This window comes from Peromyscus eremicus, chromosome 2 (assembly GCF_949786415.1).
Source record: "Peromyscus eremicus chromosome 2, PerEre_H2_v1, whole genome shotgun sequence".
NCBI lineage: Eukaryota > Metazoa > Chordata > Mammalia > Rodentia > Cricetidae > Peromyscus > Peromyscus eremicus.
This window is the reverse complement of record NC_081417.1, coordinates 17,759,308-17,779,827: the sequence shown is the minus strand read 5'-3', so window position 1 is coordinate 17,779,827 and position 20,520 is coordinate 17,759,308. Positions and strand designations below refer to the sequence as shown.

Genomic DNA, 20,520 nt, shown 5'->3' with positions numbered 1-20,520 from the left:
CACACTGAAGGACTCTTTACTACCAGGAAAGATAAAAACAACAGGTCCTCCCAGAGTTAGCGTGATTCTCAATCATGAATTTTGATTTACCAGATTCATTTGGAACTAAGGGTGAACATACAAGAATGCTTCAGATAGAAATTAGTTATAATGCTTTTAAAATTGTTTTCTTATTATGAAAGCAATATAGATGCATGTATAAGAACAGGAAAAAGCCAATGACAATTAGTGAAAAGAACTCAGAAATCTAATTAGCGAAGTATTACTACCCTCTTCTCTGACTCCTGTGCATTTAGAATGTATTTTAAATTTAAGGTGAATTAGTACTCTATATGCTACTTAGAGACTCAGATTTTTACTCCAATTATTGTGAATATCTTTTTTAATCAGATTAAAAACTTTAAGACTTCTTTTTAGATGGGTATAAGCTGTTCTATTACATCATAATATTTTAACTATTTTTCTTACTGTTAGATGTTTAGATCATTAATATTCACCCATTTTTGTTTTTACAAATGAGCTGAACTGACCATATTCACAGTAAATTTCTCTCATGTTCATATTGTCTCAATGGATAAAATTGTAGGGGACAAGAACTGCTTTCTTTGAAGACAAGCTCTTTTCAAATTCCTTTCTGGAGATTGTTTTCATAAACAGCATTATTTCCCGCTCTTCTATGGGAAAATTGTATTTGAAACTTAAATTCATTAAATTAATAATTTAAAACTGCTGTATTTCATTTAAGCCTCTATAACTTCTTTTTTCTACTGCATCAAGCATGCCAGAGTAATAATCCTAAATACTTAGTTTAAGGTTTCTGTGGTCAGGTACTGTGCTTATGAACACAGTAGTTGTTTGATTACCTTCAAGAGGTAGGTATCTTTATTATACCCCTTTTATAGACAGAGTAACTAAGAACCAGAGAGGCTAACTAACTTGTTCACAATAGCAGAGTTTATGTTGGGGCTTGGATGTTGATACCATCTTCTACAGTTGGCCTTCAAGACCCTATACTGCAATGTTGTTAAGAGATAGGGTGCAGAAAGGTAAGCAGATTGTTTTGGGATTGAGGACATGAGATTCTAGACTGTAGAGGAGGCTGGATGAATAGTTAATCTGATGTGGTAGCTTAAGAGGAATGGAACATTTCTTTCTTTTAATTTTTAAAATTGTAAGGTCCAGGAGCTCAGAGTTAATTATGTATATATATATATATATATATTCATAATGAATATATGCATGGGTGGATATATAAAATAGATTATGTAGTAGAAATTATTAGTTTTTCTTATAATATATAAATGATTTAGGCCATTTTGAAAGTACTCCTATGAATCTTTCTCAAAATGGTGGCTCAAACCGACAGTGTATTTGTACTCAAAGTCATTTCTAGTAGGCATTTGGTTGACATTGGCAGTTAAATTCCTTTGGGTTTCAATGGTACATAGGGCTTTGAAGCTTTATCTGCCTCAGTAGAGAATTTCTAAAAGATATACTTGGTTGTTTAGGTCTGAAATTCTAGTCACATGGAAGGCTGAGGCAGAAGCACCACAAGTTCAAGGTCTGAGGTACCAAGTGACTTCTAAGCCAATTTGATATGTTAAAATTAAAAGTAAAGTGAGGGTTGGGGATATAGCTCAGCTGGCAGTGCCAACAAAAAGTTTAAGAACCTTCCTCATCTCAGAAATTTATTAACTAGAATCTGATCCTGGTAATTCAGTGCATCAGCAGATGCAGGCCAAATGGTTTGCTACTATTAGCTCAGCTCTATAAACTCCGGCTTAGGACTAGAAAAACTCACATTTGACACATGAGATATGTGGGACCATGTTAATTTAGAATTTGTCCAAATAAGGCCATGCAGTCAATACCTTATTGAACCTTTGTGTGAAACTCTGCACATGATGGACCCAGAACCCTTGCTTATGATGCTGTGTGTTCTGCCTCCTACATTCACAGTAGCAGCTCATTACAGAGTCATTTCCAAGTCTATCCTTCTTTCTAAGAATCCGTATTTCTTTATAAATTTTATACTTTTGTGGATATATAATGTTATAATTCGAATGACCATATGTAAGAAAATTTAAGAATGCACATGAATTTACTTTCAATTTATAGGGGATTAGAAATAGGAATACCATATGACCTACATGAAATATTCTAACAAAATAGCATACAAGTGATTCAAAATAAACAACTTATTTATTCTAAAACATTTCTTAGACTTAAAACAACACTATAATGATGTCACAATTAAATAGTATAATTTCAGAAAATTCACAAAATATGTCTCTAAGATGTGCCCTAAAAGATACTATTAGCCAGGCAGTGGTGGTACATACCATTAATCCTAGTACTTGAGAGGCCAAGGCAGGTGGATCTTTGAGTTTGAGGCCAGCTTGGTCTACAGAGTGAGTTCCAGGATGACCAGGCTACACAGAGAAACCCTGTCTCAGAAAAAAAAATTGTACTATTGGTCATGTCAACAGTATCTTGTTTTGTGTATACTCACATTTCCAAGAAAATAACTTTACATTTTAATGATGTACATTATTCTTCCAAATTATATTTTGGTTTCAAGGAGAATATAAATAATAACATATATTAGTTGTCAAAGGATATATTAAAATCAAGAAACATGTTTGGGTCCAGAAATCATAAATGGTAAAAGTAATCCATATGACTTATAGGTCTGTATATTCAAGAAAGTTCTCCTCTTTCTGTTTGGAAAGTGAATCCATGTCTATGTGTTTTCTGCATACTAGAACTAGCCACCCGATTTGTCTAATTAGCTAATGACATCCCTTTAAAATAAGCATTTCATTTTGAATCACAAACTATGCTCTGTGGAAGCAGTCAGAGAGAAGGTGACAGTAAGCATCTGATGGCTGGAGTCATGATAGAATTAGTGCTATCAGACTTAGGCCCTCTTCTGACCATGGCCATTTCCCCACTCAGAAGATTATGCTGGTGAAGGATCAGTCACACAAGGAGCACATGCCCAAGGTGCTTTGCTGTGTGATGGTGGTCTTCCAAAAAGCTTGTGGACTGGGAACCATGGGTAGAGCAAGGAGCAAGCCCATAGCAACTCATGGGAATTCCTTGTTATTGAAGTTTTTAAAGACTTACGTGAGTATGAATTAGGGAAAGATTTTTATATACATACTGATATGTATATAAATGACTAACAGAGCCTGATATAGACTATTAGAAAACCCTTCATTTGGGGTAGGAAAATATGTCCCAAATAAACTGTCTCCATACATTCTTAAAATTTCAAGCAGTGTTTGTGTAACCTGGATTTCTATGCTGTATAAACACACATTGCTTCATAAACACAAGCATTGTTTATGCCATGCTGGCACACTGGGTGTGGGTGCTTTTGGAGAGTTAGGCAAATGCTTGTTTCTTTTACTGGGTCAGTGAAGATTAAATTGTATATATTATATTCTGTGTTTTACTTTAAGATGATGATGTTGATGGTACTGGTGAAAGGCAACTTCTTTTTCTTCATTACTTTTTTTTTTATTATTTATTATTTTGTTGGGAAAAGACCAGTGTTCTGTACCTCAGCATGGCTAAGTTTAACACAGATTGAAAGTAGGGATTGTCTCCTGGATGCTAATGCTCCTTAAGGGATACAGAGTAGACTGAGCTGTGAGCTGTAGTTCAGATACCAAGAACTAAGATCCTGGTGAATATGACTGAATCTTTCTGAGTCCAGTTTGCATATGTGTGTAGTCCCTGCTTATTGTAATGAAAGGTAGAAAACCTGAGTAAAATGACATCTAATTTTACTAAACAGATAATGCAAATTTATTATGACTTGAAGTCCTATATGTAAGGGATATAAATATAGTAGAAGGTACCCACTTTTCCTGTATTTGTGAAAGACAAAATTTTTTTACAGTGGCAACCACATGCAATGTAAGCCAGTATATATGATGTAGGATCTTAGATTAATAAACAATAAAGAATTAGACATGATTTTTGAGCTAATGAAATAGGAATTAATATATAAATTTTGAATTAATTTGAAGAACTATTTTTTTTCAATTTAGGAAATAGCAGCAAGATTTATCCTCTGTCAGTTAGAAGAAAACAATGATTTGATCGTGAATGCCATAGAGTGTTATCCAGAGACCAAAGACAAACTCTCCAAGGCAAAAAAATGTGCATTGTGCAGCAAACCCTTTTTATCCGAATGGCTGGAATGTGTCCAGTTTGTTTCCCCATCAAAGGTAAAAAGTGCTCTCTGCGCAAATATGATGAGTAGAAGAGCCCCTGTCTTTGTCCTTACTAATGAGATTTGACTAATTTAGACTTCTTTGATAGTACTTATGATAAACAAATTCAGATAACTGTGTTATAATTATTATTCCTTATTCTATTTGAATTTAAAGTCTTTATCACATTACATACATTCCATCCAAATTCCATAAATACTGGGCATGGCCTCACATATCTGTTATTCAGCATGTGGGATGCATAGGCTGAAAATCCACTTGTTCAACTTTGTTTCAGTGGAAACTTTAGAAATCTTAACATTCTTAATTGTCACTGCTCTAGAGGCAGTGGGACCTGAGGGAATGAAGCCAATAAATAAGATGGACTAGTCTCATGCAATAGCCAACCTTATTCATAGCCTCAGACAAGTTTATACTGAGGGTTAAGAAAGGTCACAAGAGTAAAGTTCTCATGAGTTCAAACACTATATAATCACAAGGACAAGCTGCACGTGGCTGTGGCAAAAACATGTTTTTCCATACAGACGTATAAAGGATAGCTTAAACATTTATTTGATTAAAAACAGCAAGCAATAATGATTAATCTGCAATAGACTCACTCGTATCTGCTACACCTTGTAGGAGCAGGAAAACACATTCCAAGAACAATTCTGTGTTCTGAAGAAACAGGTCACAAGACTCTTGTTTTGTTGGATGTTCTCATAAGCACTCAGAATTCCCCTCAAATGATTCCATTGCTGGACCATGTCACCTGAGGCAGTTGTCACTAGACAGGTCACATAGCTCAATAAGCAAGTTTTACACAAGGCTTAGAAGACTCTTTCACTATAGATGACCAACGAGCAAATGAGTTAGGCAGTGTATCTGTATCACAATTGTGTAACTGTTTTGTAGCAGGAAGACATCTGTAGGCAAAATGTAAATGAATGAGTACCTAATATTTAAATTTCACATAATGTTCTCAGGTTGTGAAATGTATTTTTTTCAACCACTTAAAAATATTAAAGCATTTGTAGTTCATATGTCATGAGAACAGAATGTGGAACAGTCAGTGCCTGGGGAAACCTCAGTTTGCCTACATCTGTTCTAGCCCACCCAGAATTTGTTCTCAACACTATAATGTCTTGTCTGGTGTTAGTAAGCAGTTGGTCATTCCTGGGACTGCAGAGTCTAATACTTAATGACCATGTTCCATAGATGGCAGATGGAGTCCCTGCTCTTCTATAGATGACCATCTGGTGAAAGGGGTAAAACAAAAAGCAAACCAAATGAACACACATGTAACTGTAAATCATGTTGTATTATGATGTAAAAGGGCAAGATATTAGTTTGTTGGGATTATGTGACAGTACTACTGAGTAATTTAAACAGAATTTTATTGTCTTGTGGCTCTGGAAGCTAGGGTCTCCAATGTCAAGTTACTGGCAGGACCAGGCTTTTTGTCGATTGTGGCATATTCTGTTCTACTCTACTCCTATTGCCTATAGTTTTAATTATCAACTTGGACCTGGGATTACCCAGAAGATAAGCTTCCAGAAACACCTTGAGGAATTTTTTTAGCCTCTGGCCATGCCTGTGGGGGTTTTGTTGATTGGATTAATTGAATTGAAAGACACTCGAAAGGTGGGCATCATCATTTCCCAGGCTTGTGTCATGGAATGTCCTATACAAAATCAAAATCTAGATGAGGACAACCATTTACTCTTCTCTGCTGGTTGACAATGAGTGCAATGTGATGTGGCCTTTGATCCAAAGTAAACCTGTTCTCCCTTAGGCTGCTTTTTTGGGTGTTTTATTGTAGCAACAATAAAAATAACGAAGACAACAGCTGACTCCCTGTATCCTTAGGTGTTGCCTTCCTTTTTCATGGATCTGTAATCAAATCTCCCTTTTGAGCATGACCATCAAATCAGATTGAGACCTGAAGTAATGACCTCATATTCAATCGATCACCTTGGAAAACACTTTTATCCCAATAACATCACTTTTGGAGGCACTGAAGGCTTGCTCATGTAAATTTGAGTGAGATGCAGTTCAATCCACAATTCCATAAATGAAAGCTCATTGGACCAGGCTTCTGTTTTTAAGTTGTCACACAGCTCCCAATCATGACAGGGAGACATATTATTAGTTCTGAATGCTCGGCCTTATTTTAATCTGTTTCTCTTCATCCACACTTTTTTTTTAACCTTTCTTTCCTTTGTATGGCCTACTCTGTCTAGCAGGCCAGCAGCTGCTTGGCTGGTTGGCTCTGGGAGTCTCACTTTCTTTCTTCCGTATTCTCTCCACTTGTTCTCTCTTGAACCTCGATTTCTCCTTGTCTTCTCTGACTGCCAGCCCTGCCTATCCCTCTCTTGTCTAGCTATTGGCCATTCAGCTTTTTATTAGACCACTTCAGGTGCCTTAGGCAGGCAAGGTGAAACAAATGCAACACATCCTTTACAGTGGAACAAATACAGCACAAACAGATGTAACAAGTCCTTACACTATTCAACAAATGCCTCATAAACAAATGAAACACATCTTTATACTGTTAAAATGATATTCCACAGCATAAACAAATGTAACAGATCTTTACATAGTTAAAATAGTATTCCACCACAGCTCATGTTTTGAAATCTAAATTGAGGGAAGTCCTCACTGAGGAAAGGGTGTTTTGACTGATGGTTAAGTGACAAGAAGGAATTGGTAAGGTAAAGAGTTAGAGAATACATGCTAAGACTTGGTGAATGGAAATTCCTTTATGACTTGAGGGATGGAAAACAGTTCAGTCTATACAGTATTCATTGCTAGGCAAGGCTGAGTTCATCAGGAATTGGATTGAGATGTATTACACAGTCCTAGTTAATGGGTTTGATTTTTATGTAGTGAATGATGAGACACCATTTAGGCTTTTCAGGGAAAGAATGACATATCCTGATTTGTATTTTAAAAGGTAACTTCTGAAAGGAAAATGGATTTGAGATAGTCAAAGAAGTAAAGCAATGAGCCAGGTGGCTGTCGTGTCAAAATCAGGTGAGGGATAATGGTCAGGTAACTGATGGTGGTGGTGGTGACTATAGAGAAAAATGGATGCATTTGAGACATCTCTGGAGGAAGACACAGAAAGACTTTCAGTGTTTTGACTTAAATCATTACATCATGCTTTATTTCTACTTATTTTTACCTAAAATTGGGATGATTGCAGGAGAAACAGTTCTTTGGGGCTGATACAGTTCTGTTTGGCCAGGGTAACTGTGGCATTCCTATAAGGAAGCATGAACACAAAGCTCCAGAATCCTCTCCAGGCCATTAAGAATGCTGAGGAGTCTAGAATCTAGAATTTAGTGTTGTGGGCATGTAACTTTGAGTATTTGTGTGTATGTCTTTGTATCCATAGGAAGTACAGATTTTGTTAGACAAATAAAACTTCTAATAGCATTTTTACATCTTCAGAGACTGGTTCCAAATTCTATACTTCTGGTGATTAAGGGTGTCATTCAACTCAACTGATCCTGTGTCAATAAACTGTCAGACTTGAAACTGTTTGCAAGTGTTTGCAATGGGTTGACACTCCAGCTACTCACTGAATTTACCCAGTAAGCCTTAAGAAAGTATATCTGTCCCAATTCATACCTAGAATTTTTGTGTGGGGGTAGGGACCTGGACATCCACATTTTTACAGTTTCTCAGCTGATTTTCATGACTGCCCTGCCTGTCTGGGGCAATGATAACACCATAGGGCAATAGCCCCATGTCTTTACTGAGAGAACCTTACACATGGTGAAGAGTCCAAAATTACTGGTTAAATATGATAATTAATAACCTATTTTTTAGCAACCACAATGAAGGAGTAAATTCTCAGAGAAATGATGACTCATAGTTTTACATATCCTCATCCTGGAACTTGAGAGAATCCTTAGGAAGCCTGAATCAGAGCACACTGCAGTTTCTATAAGTAAGTCTTAGAATCTGTTTGCTGTGGGCCTTCCAATATATTCTGTTAAAAGTAGAACAAAGTCTCTTGCACACAGGATGCCATGTTGCTGAATCCCACAGGGCCAAGGTCAAGTATCTGATAGCCGTGGCTTCCCCAAGAACAAGGGAGCCTATGCTGACAGTGGATGTTCATCCATGCCATTGTCTCCTCATAGCTTTACATTTCTTCCGATGGGTGACGTCATTGCGACTTTATGTGGTTCATGCACAAGTTCTGCTAAGTTCATGCTTAAGTGCTGTTCAGGATTTAGTTTACTGTGGACTACATTTTCCCTCGCACCAACCTCCCAATTTTAAAAAGTTCAAAAGTAACACGAAGCTGAGTAAACAGGATAGTGAACTTTTGCATGCTAGAACATTAGCTAGAGTTGTATGTTTTTAGCATTCTATTTTATTGACTTTATTTCTTATTTTTTGCCTTTAAAATTCCATGTTGTGTAGAGCAATTTTGATACTGATTTAAAAAAATAAAAAATATGAGAAAATGGCTTTTCTGCGTAGACTGCATCATTTTTCAGGATTAAAAAAATAGTAGATTCTAATTGAAAAAACAACAAATATAGTTTGTTGCATTTCCTTTGCATCAACTACAGCTTTATCTATGGTAACCACAGATGGCAAAGTACTTCCTGTTGAGAAAATAAGTAGTTATTTAAGATATACTTACTTGTGCTTACCTTGAGGTAGTTCCTGATAGTTCTCTGCTAATGTCTAGGAGACACAGCCTGGATTTCCCCTGGGCCACTTTAAGTTGGTCACTTCTAGTCCTGTAGCATGAAACTAGAGCACTGTTATTGGCAATTGCATAACACTGACATGCCTACTTGTTGATGCAGAAGGCCACCAAGATTGCTAGAGTAATGAGTCAGAGCTCTAAATCAGCTAAACTCTTGGTATAGAATGTCTTAAAAATTTTCTCACGTTGTCCTGTAGTCACTGCTCTATTGTTTTGAAGAGATACCATGACCAAGGCAACTCTTTTTTTTTTTTTTTTTTTTTTGGTTTTTCGAGACAGGGTTTCTCTGTGTAGCTTTGCGCCTTTCCTGGGACTCACTTGGTAGCCCAGGCTGGCCTCGAACTCACAGAGATCCACCTGGCTCTGCCTCCCGAGTGCTGGGATTAAAGGCGTGCGCCACCACCGCCCGGCACCAAGGCAACTCTTAGGAAAAAAAGCATTTAGTTGGGGCCTTGTGTGGTGGTTTGAAAGAAAATGGCCAGCACCATGTCTGCCTGCATGCCTCCATGCTCTCTGCCATGATGATAATGGACTGAACCTCTGAACTGGAAGCTGCCATCTCCAATACATATTTTCCATTATAAGAGTTGCCATGGTCATGGTGTCTCTTCACAGCAATAAAACCCTAACTAAGAGAGCTTGCTTACAGTTTCAGATGTTTAGTACATTATCATTATGGGAGAGACCATGGCAGCATGCAGGAGAGTGATGGAGCAATAGCTGAGAGATACATCCTGATCCACAGGTGGAGGGAGGCAGCGAGTATTGGAGTTTGCGTGGGCTTTTGAAACCTCAAAGCCCACCCCCAGTGACACATATCCTCCAACAAGACCACATCTCCAAGTCCTTCTAATCCTTTCAAATAGTACCACTCCCTGGAGACTAAGCAGTCAAATATATGAACCTATGGGGACCCATTCTTATTCAAACCACCACACATATCTTTTGCCACTAGAAAATATTTGATATTGTTACACATGGTCACTGCTTTCTTCAGAAATAACATTTCTCACACCACAAATGTGTGAAGACACATATTCATAAAGATCTCCTTCCTTACCTAAATTGTTTCTAAGAAATTCATACTACTGCCATCAAGAAATTTTCTAGAAGATGTTAAAAAGACTTTTTGGGGAGTAATTTGGGGCAAATGGGATAATATTTTCCTTTTTGGTTCATCTGTGAACAAATTGCACTCATATAAGTATATCCATTTGTACTTACAAAAAACAAATAAAAGAAAATGTTTACTTAGGGACGGCACCCTCAATCCATTTATATTTCTATTGTGCTCTACTATGCCTATAAACTATCCATGCTTACAAAATCTGTGAATTGGTAGCATCCAGTTCAGTTTGTCCAGTGAAGTCAGTATTTGTACTAGAATGTTTTAGAGTCTTCATGGCATTTAGAAATTTTGAAGTTATTTATTTACTTGATGTTTGTTGTCTATTTCTACCACCAAACGAATTCAAAATTTACTATTATGGAGAAAGTACATAGCATCGTGCCTTCTACATATTTTATTTTACTGAACCAGAAAGTCTGGGTTTGAATATTAATTTCTCTTATTCCTTTTATTGATTATTAATGAATTTACATCAAATGAGATAAATATGCCTGTGTTGCTGCCAATGAGGGGATAATCTTAAGATTCTGAAAATATCCTAACCCTGGTGCAAACTTATGTAGGCAAGAAAAGAATATTGAAATAATTGATAGAAAAAATTAAAAGCCCAAGGAAGCCTTATGTTTTAGACACTAAGAGAAAAAAGGTATCTCTCGTAATTGGGAAAATGAGGATAGAAATGTGTCCTGTTGCTTGAGATGGGAGTAACAGCCTGATCATGTCTGTAACCTATTTGGAAGAGTTCACAGTCCGTCTGGAATGGATCACTACAGTTCAAAGAACTATAAAGAGTAAAACATGCCAAATTACTAAGCAAAAGTTGCCAAGACAGCCTGCTTTCCTTTGGCTGTGTTCAGAACACCTGGGACAACTTGCCATGTTCATTTTTTACTTGGTCAGATTCCTTTGCAAAATCATCAGATGAACTGCTAGTTTCATTTCAAGTCTTTCTTGGAGAAATTGCCAGCTAATAAAAATAACCACAGCCAACTCTTTGCTGTCACCTGGAATACCAGTTAATGTCTAAAACACCCCAGGACACTGATGAGAAATCCTAAGCTTAAAACAGTTAGGTAACTTTGCCAAGTTCTCAAAGCTTCCAACTGGAGATCAGGGGGAGAGACTTGTATGTGTCATTCCTTGCTCTCAGCCCAACATGATGAGCTAGCTAGTCCAACCTAGCCAGTCCTCATTCCTTCAGTTGACTTTAAGACATTCACATTGAAGAGCCTTTGCTCATCATTTATTTTTCCACTCAAATTCATTTTTCTCTATAGTATTCCAGATCCTCCATTAGCATCTGGGAATGTAGAACCCTGGTCCTAAAAGAATTTATGTATTCCAAAGAATATCAGAAACTCACAGTCTAGATTTGATGATGAGCCTCAAAGCTTATTGTCTTTGTCATCTTAATTTTCTCTTTAAGACTAAGCTTATTTGTTAAGAGACAATAATAGGGCTGGAGAGATGGCTCAATGGTTAAGAGCACTGGCTGCTCTTCCAGAGGTCCTGAGTTCAATTCCCAGCAACCACATAGTGGCTCACAACCACCTGTAATGAGATCTGGTGCCCTCTTCTGGCCTGCAGGCATATATGCAGGCAGAACACTGTATGTATAATAAATAATTTTTTTTTTTAAAAAAGGAGACAATAGTAACAGCTCCTGTCTCACAGGGCTGTGGAAGATTCAAGAGGCTATGCAGATATTGCTTAGCATAGCAAGTGCATAATAATGGAATTATATATTAAGAAAGACAAGACAGGATGGTTACATTCTTTGTTTTTTTTGTTTTTGTTTTTGTTTTTTTTTTGGTTTTTCTAGACAGGGTTTCTCTGTGTAGCTTTGCGCCTTTCCTGGAACTCACTTGGTAGTCCAGGCTGGCCTCGAACTCACAGAGATCTGCCTGGCTCTGCCTCCCGAGTGCTGGGATTAAAGGCGTGCACCACCACCCCCCGGCCCTTTTTTTAAAAATTTTTATTTTATAATTTAATTTAATTTTACATATCAGCCACGGATTCCCCCTCCTGCCCCCCTCTCGCCTCCCCCTCCAGCCCACCCCCCATTCCCATCTCCTCCATGGCAAAGACTCCCCTGAGGATTGAGTTCAACTTGGTAGATTCAGTCCAGGCAGGTCCAGTCCCCCTCCTCCCAGGCTGAGCCAAGTGTCCCTGTATAAGCCCCAGGTTCCAAACAGGCAGCACATACGCTGAGGACAGGTCTCGGTCCCACTGCCTGGATGCCTCCCGAACAGATCAAGCTAATCAACTGTCTCACTTATCCAGAGGGCCTGATCCAGTTGGGGGCTCCTCAGCCATTGGTTCATAGTTCATGTGTTTCCATTCGTTTGGCTATTTGTCCCTGTGCTTTTTCCAACCTTGGTCTCAACAATTCTCGCTCATACAAACCCTCCTCTTTCTCGCCAATTGGACTCCCGGAGCTCCACCTGGGGGCTGGCCATGGATCTCTGCATCTGGTTCCCTCAGTCTTTGGATGAGGTTTCTAGCATGACAATTAGGGTGTTTGGCCATCCTATCACCAGAGTAGGTCATTTCAGGCTGTCTCTCGACCATTGCCAGTAGTCTATTGTGGAGGTATCCTTGTGGATTTCTGTGGACCTCTCTAGCACTTTGCTTCTTCCTTTTCTCATGTGGTCTCCATTTACCATGGCCTCTTGTTCCTTGTTCTCCCCCTCTGTTCTTGATCCAGCTGGGATCTCCTGCTCCCCCAAGCTCTCTTTCCCTTGACCCTTGCCCTTTATCACCCCCACTCATGTCCAGGTTGTCCATGTAGATCTCATCCATTTCTCTGTCATTGGGTGATCCCTGTGTCTTTCCCGGGGTCCTGCTCTCTAGGTAGCCTCCCCGGAGTTGTGAGTAGCAGTCCAGTCATCCCTGCTTTACATCTAGTATCCTCCTATGAGTGAGTACATACCATGTTTGTCTTTCTGAGTCTGGGTTACTTCACTCAGGATGATTTTTTCTAGATCCATCCATTTGCCTGCAAAACTCATGATGTCATTGTTTTTCTCTGCTGAGTAGTATTCCATTGTGTATATGTACCACATTTTATTTATCCATTCTTCAGTTGAAGGGCATCTAGGTTGTTTCCATGTTCTGGCTATTACAAACAATGCTGATATGAACATAGCTGAGCAAGTGCCCTTGTGGTATGATTGAGCATTCCTTGGGTATATGCCCAAGAGTGATATAGCTGAATCTTGGGGGAGATTGATTCCCAATTTTCTAAGAAAGCACCATATTGATTTCCAAAGAGGTTGTACAAGCTTGCATTCCCACCAGCAGTGGAGGAGAGTTCCCCTAGCTCCACATCCTCTCCAGCATAAGCTGTCTTCAGTGTTTTTGATCTTAGCCATTCTGACAGGTGGAGAGAAACTCAAAGCGATTCCATGAAAAATCAGGAAGGAGGCAAGGCTGTCCACTCTTTCCATACTTGAAATTCAATATAGTACTTGAAGTTCTAGCCAGAGCAATAAGACAACATAAGGAGATTAAGGGGATACAAATTGGAAAGGAAGAAGTCAAGCTTTCCCTATTTGCAGATGACATGATAGTATACTTGAGTAACCCCAAAGATTCAACCAAAGAACTAATACAGCTTATAAACACCTTCAGCAACATAGCAGGATACAAGATCAACTCAAGAAAAATCAGTAGCCCTCCTATATACAATTGACAAACAGGCTGAGAAGGAAATCAGAGATACATCACCCTTTACAATAGCCACAAATGATATAAAATACCTTGGGGTAACAGTAACCAAGCAAGTGAGGGACCTACATGACAAGAACTTTAAGTCCCTGAAAAAAGGAATTGAAGATGTCAGAAAATGCAAAGATCTCCCATGCTCATGGATAGGCAGGATTAACATAGTAAACATGGCAATCTTACCAAAAGCAATCTACAGATTCAATGCAATCCCCATCAAAATACTAATACAATTCTTCACAGACCTGGAAAGAATAATACTCAGCTTCATATGGAAAAACAAAAAACCCAGGATAGCCAAAAGAATCCTGTACAATAAAACAACCTCTGGAGGCATCATGATCCCTGACCTCAAGCTCTACTATAGAGCTACAGTAATAAAAACAGCTTGGTACTGGTATAAAAACCGACATGTGGACCAATGGAATCGAATTGAAGACCCTGACATTAATCCGCACACTTATGAACATATAATTTTTGACAAAGAAGCCAAAACTATATAATGGAAAAAAGAAAGCATCTTCCACAAATGGTGCTGGCATAACTGGATATCAACGTGTAGAAGGCTGCAAATAGATCCATATCTATCACCGTGCACAAAACTTAAGTCGAAGTGGATCAAGAACCTCAACATAAATCCAGCTACTCTGAACCTGATAGAAGAGAAAGTAGGAAGTAGTCTTGAATGTATTGGCATAGGAGATCACTTCCTAAATATAACACCAGTAGCACAGACACTGAGAGAAACAATCAATGGGACCTCTTGAAACTGAAAAAAATTTGTAGAGCAAAGGATATGGTCAACAAGGCCAAGCGACAGCCTACGGAATGGGAAGAGGTCTTCACCAACCCCACATCTGACAGAGGACTGATATCCAGAATATATAAAGAACTCAAGAAATTAGACATCAAAGTGCCCAAAAGTCCAATTAAGAAATGGGCTATAGAACTAAACAGAGAATTCTCAACAGAGGAAACTCAAATGGCTGAAAGACATTTAAGGAATTGCTCAACATCCCTAATCATCAGGGAAATGCAAATCAAAATGACTCTGAGATACCACATTACACCTGTCAGAATGGTTACATTCTTATAATAAGTAAAGGGGTAAAGTTCTATGAGGAGATCTCAATTAAGTTCTTTTTCCAATTTTGAGGGCCTAGCACAGTGTTTGTGTTTGGGATGTGGAAAATTAATATAATCATAAAGATTGAACTCAGCTTAAGATGTACTACTTGAAAATGTGCATTGATGAACAAAGAGGCATTAGAATTAGACCGGTGGGCAACTGCTTGACCAATGGTGCAATTCTACAGATAATTAGCTTACAGAATACTGTGAACTCACAAGGTAAGATATGGAAGATGCAGTTAAAGAGAAGTAGCATGAAATACCAGGCTCTTGTGTATGAAGTTTGAACTTAATTTTGCAAGCTATTGTATTAGTTCTCTATGGCTATTGTAAAAAAAAAAAAAAAAAAAAAGAGCTCCCCCACAGACTTGGGGACTTGGAGAACAGCAGTTTATTTTCTGAGACTGCTGGATGCTAGAAATCTGGGTCAGTGTATCAGAGGCTTGACTCTGTGGTCATTCTCTTTAACTTGTGATAGGCTTTGCTAAGGCAGGGCTCAGTTAAAAATAATGAGAGAGAAAAATCAGAGACAGAATCAGGTTTGACAGCACATTTTTTCTAGCTGTAAAGCACAGCTGTGCACTGAGCAGGTCTTTCCTGGTTGTTCTTCACTATTATAGTTTCATTTCTGTGGCTGTGACATGCTCAGATGAAAAAAATAAAAACACAGGAAAGACGGGGCTTATTTGGCTTATAGTTCCAGGTTACAATCCATCACTGAGGGGAAAAGGGGCTGGCTAAAGAAACCCACCCTGACCCTGGAGCCCAGAACTAGGGAAAGATTGCTCAGATAAGGCCAGTGAAAGACACACAGTTAGGCTCAGTCAGATCAGAGGCATCTCTGCCCCTGGCCAACTGACTTGTGAAACCAACCAATCACAGAGCAAGACAGTAGAACCCTAGGCTCCAAGTCAACCCCTGGTTGACTCCACCCACAAGACAGCTTGTGTAAACTGCCCTGCCTGGTCAGTTAAAAAAAGCTGTTCTCTCCACCCTGGTAGAGGCAGCTACTCTCCTGGACACCTCCTTCCCAAATAAATCTCTTTCTCAAGAGAGTATTGGGTGTGAAGATCTTCATTCACTGGCATAAAGAAGATCTTTGTTGAGACGTTCCTCAGTGGACAAAACACCGGAGAGTGGAAAGAGCAGAGCAAGGAGGAGCTGAAAAGAAGATCTTTGCTGAGATGTCCCTCAGTGGACAAAGCAAGAGGGAGCTGAAAAAGTAACACTTTTCTCTGGAGCCGGAAGAGATTGCTACATTTCTGCAGGGGTTTCCCCTTTTGCAGAGTGAAGCAAAAGAAGCAACATCTTAGATTGGAGAAGCAGAGTTCTGCTAGGAAGCACCCTTAAGTGGGCTCCAGGAGAGGAGCAGGATTTCTATATCCTGCGGGGAGACCATCCCCCATCACACCAGGTATACCCTGACTTTCCCTGAACAGTCAGGATACCCTTCCCTGCTGAAGCCGTTCCAGGCCTGACCTTCCCGGGAAGACAGAAAAATTTCCCTTCCAGGGTTGGGCTGCTTCTTTGCAGTTCCAGCTGTCAGAGCTGTGCTAAACAGCTCCAGGTGTCCAGGACACCTTCAGGGCAGAGCTGTTTTTCTGAGCAGCTTGAGGTGTCCACAATACTTTGCCCTCTAAGGATAAACTGTCTCCTTGCAGTTCCAGCCGTCAGGGCTGTCCTAAGCAGCTCACTGTGTTGTCTGACTCCCCAGGTACTCAGAACACCTTTCCCCAGAGTTGTTGCAACAAATTTACTTACATTGTTGGTGCCAAAACCGGGACCAAACCCACAGAGTTGCAACTAATTTATTTACAAAAATCAAGGCAGAAATTTTAATAGCTTTGCACATTACATCCATAGTCAAGAGCAAAGAAAAACTAATGCACACATCTTTGATTGCTTACTTGCTGACTGCTCAGATTTCTCTTAAACAGCTTAGAAACACCTGCCCAGGGGATGGTGTCACTTAGAGTGGGCTGGCTCTTCCCATATCAACCATTCCAACACAGAACATCCCTCACAGGTACGCCTATAGGTCAAACATATAGACAAAAATTAAGATTCTCTTTCTAGGTGATTGTAGTTTGTGGCAGGTTGACAGTCAGACTACCACATGAATGCTCATTTGGGCACGTATTCTGTTGGAAAACTTATTTAGTTAATCACAGGCTGGCCTATGTGACAATTTAGAATATTCTCATTCAATTATTTTAGACTTAATCTTATTTAGTATTTCTTTCCCCCTGAACTCATACACAGAATCATGGTCCTAGGAAGTGAGAAAAGAATGTTCTGCCAACACTCTTTGTTTCACATGGGTATCCTCTTAGGATCTAGACCTCCCTTATGTTCAGAACTTCATGGTATTTGCTGAGAGTTCACTTTTCCATTGATCTTTGGAAGCTCTATCCATTCTTCCTTTGTGTTCTTGATCTGACACTAGTATTTGGTTTGCTGGTCTTCTTTCTTTTTTTCCATTTTATTTTTAAGGAAGCATTTAATTTGGGGTTTGCCTCCAGCCTCACAGGGTTAGCCCATCATCACCATGGCAGGGGGCATGGAGGCAGGCAGGTGGGCTTGGTTCTGGAGAAGTAGTTGAGAACTTACATCCTGATCCTCAGGTAGGCAGAGACCTGGCTTGGGCTTCTGAAACCTCAAGCCCACCCTCAGTGACACACCTCCTCCAACAAGGTGCTGGTCCTTTTCAACTATTACATTGTTTTCTGAGTGTGAAAAAATTGAATTGTTTTTTATTCTCATTTCAGCTCAAGAGCAAGATTACTAAAGGTTTCAAGTTGAGAGAACAAATGGGCGTGGAAATAGAAAAGAAGAAAATTCCAATTCCCATGCTCGCTTTGTTACTTGTTTTCACTGTCTTTCACAGCTGCCATAACAAGGCCAAGCAAAGTCAGATAGCTTGCTTTGAAGTTAGCAATTTGTCAAATAAGAGAAGACTTCAGCATACCTGATTTCTCCTGTCACCTTTGGGTTTGTTTTTGCTGCATGACAGCATGCACATTGATGGTGATACAGTTATCCTAAGGATAATGACATTAACCATATTGGTGAATGTGGTAGTTTGAATAGGAATGGCCGACATAAGCTCATGTATTTGAATGCTTGGTCATTAGGGAGTTGGCAGTGCTTGACAAGGATTAGGAGGTGTGTCCTTGTTGGAGGAAGTGTGTCACTTGAGGTGGACTTTAGGGTTTCAAATGCACAAGCCGGGCCCAGTGTCTCTTTCTTCTTACTGCCTGCCAATCTAGATGTAGAACTCTCAGCTACTTCTCCAGCACCATGTCTGCCTGCATGCCACTGTTTCTCACCATAATGATACTGGACTAAACCTCTGAAAATGTAAGCCAGCCCCAATTAAATGTTTTCCTTTGTAAGAGTTGCTGTGGTCATGGTGTCTCTTTACAGCAATAGAACATTGACTAAGACAGTGAAAAATTGCTCTCAGATAGCCTCTGGGTTTCTGCTGCTTTTCCACTTAAGTGGAATGATATTCTATATAACCTAGTTTGCCTAGAAGTCTTTTTTTTTTTTTTTTTTTTTTGAGATAGGGTTTCTCCATGTAGTCCTGGCTGTTCTGGAACTCACTCTGTAGACCAGGCTGTCCTCAAACTCACAGAGGTCCATCTGCCTCTGACTTCCAAGTGCTGGGATTAAAGGAGTGTGCCACCACCATACTGCTTAAAACAGAACTCTTTAATTATCTACTCAGGAACTAATCTTGGAGAGTGCTGAGCTTTGTAGTAAATACTTCCTGAAGACTGGAGAACCCATTTGATAAGGCCAGCATCTGGGCACCGTCATGCAGCACAGAATGTTTAGCTTCAAACAGGCTTTGCATCCCAAGGATGGAGACATTGAATGAAAAGATGAGTCTTTATTCTTGGCATAAAACAGAAAAGGAAAAACCAAAGAAGCCCAAAATATCAAATTAAAATGACTTCTATTCAGGTGAATATAAAATTATGTCACGCTTGCCTTCCAAAATAGTGAGATGACAAACTGAAAACAGTGGATGAAAATGTCACTCATCTCCAGTGCTAAACTTTACTCAACTCACACTTCTTCTTTTTTTCAAAATATTGTAATTTATCTGAATTTTTAGCCCTTCGAAATAAATTTCAACTTAACTGCTATTTCAGCAGGAATCTTCAAAACAGTAACGAAAAATAATCCCGTTTAGTTACTACTAATGTGGGCCACATTTGATCAAGTAACTTAAATATTCTTGTGATTATTTCCAAACTCTTGAGTGATCCTGTGCCCAGAATATGCATATGAGGGTTTTCATTTTGTATAGTTTCGTACTTGAACTTAACATTTCCCCAGATTCCTTTAAAGTTGAAGAGTTTAGGGCAGGAATGGGTGGAACTCTCAGCCCTGTATTGAATGATGTAATGTAATTTAAACTATCCTCAGAAGAGATTAGCACAAGGGGTCTCAGCATAAATGAGTGAAAATGCTCATCTACTTTATGAAAATAAATGAAACTTTTTAACCTTGATTCCTTTTTATGACAACTTGCCAGTAATGAGACATAATATAAAATTATATTTAATAACTTCACTCATTACTTATGGAGTAATATCTGACTTTGCTGTAAAAAATTATTACTGTTAAGATACCACTGACATTCATTTATGAAGCTGATCATTTCAACTAGTCAGCTGTGAAATGAATGTGGGTTTTAATACATCTATGCAGTACTTAGTCAATTTAATGTACGTCAGGCACCAAGAAGATCAGAAAGCATCCCATTTCAAATTCTAAATGGTCATGAAAGTAATGTGTATTTATTGTTCAGGAAAATGGGAAGGATAATGCATATTCCATATTATTTTAGTCACAAAATAGCAGAACACAGTCACATATAAGCAAATCCACACTGTGCTTTGGTCCCTCCTGCTCCTGAGACACTGAGTCAGTCCTCTTTCCCTTCCAGAGACTTCTCCCTTTTGCTCTTAAACTGGTTGCATAGACTTAAAATTACATTCGTATCTTTGATTTGTTTCTTGTAAAAGGTCTGAAGTTGTGGTCAACTTCAGTTTATTCATTCAAAGCTGTCCATTACCTCAAATTGTGAACCTCCCCCAAGAAAGTTAAAGGATATTCTTGTGTAGCAGAGAGTGGTGGAGAGCAGGCAGTCCAAAATGTCTTAAAGCAAAACACCCAACTGTAAAAAGTGTCATCAAAGAAAGACGATTTTGAGAGTAAAAATGAACATTGTTAATAGTGGGGAGGGGGGAAGCAGGAAGCCACACCTGTCCTTGGCATGTGCCGACCTGTCCTTGGCATGTGCTGACCTGTCTTTGGCACATGTGGATGTTCCCAGGATGGGCTGGTGAACTTGAGAACAGAACACAAGGCTGGTGCTGTTAGTACTGGTTTTGAGGAGTTGCCATTCTGAATAGACATCTTGGATTTTAGAAATTATTTTTAATTACTCCGTAAATATTTGAGAATACTCTTTGAGCAGGAGGTTCCTGGTGCTATATGTAATGGAGCTTTACAGTGGACCTGTTCAGTCCCAAATGGTTTAAAGTTTGAGTTTAAAT

General features: G+C 39.0%; 1 protein-coding gene across 1 annotated transcript in view; it reads left to right on the top strand.

The window, feature by feature from the left end:
- Lrrc69 (leucine rich repeat containing 69) overlaps positions 1 to 20,520 on the top strand; it is a 117,342-nt gene that overhangs the window by 65,213 nt on the left and 31,609 nt on the right. The window contains exon 7 of the mRNA XM_059253882.1: positions 4,062 to 4,241. Coding sequence (XP_059109865.1) covers positions 4,062 to 4,241 — 180 coding nt within the window. The remainder of the gene's footprint in view (positions 1 to 4,061; positions 4,242 to 20,520) is intronic.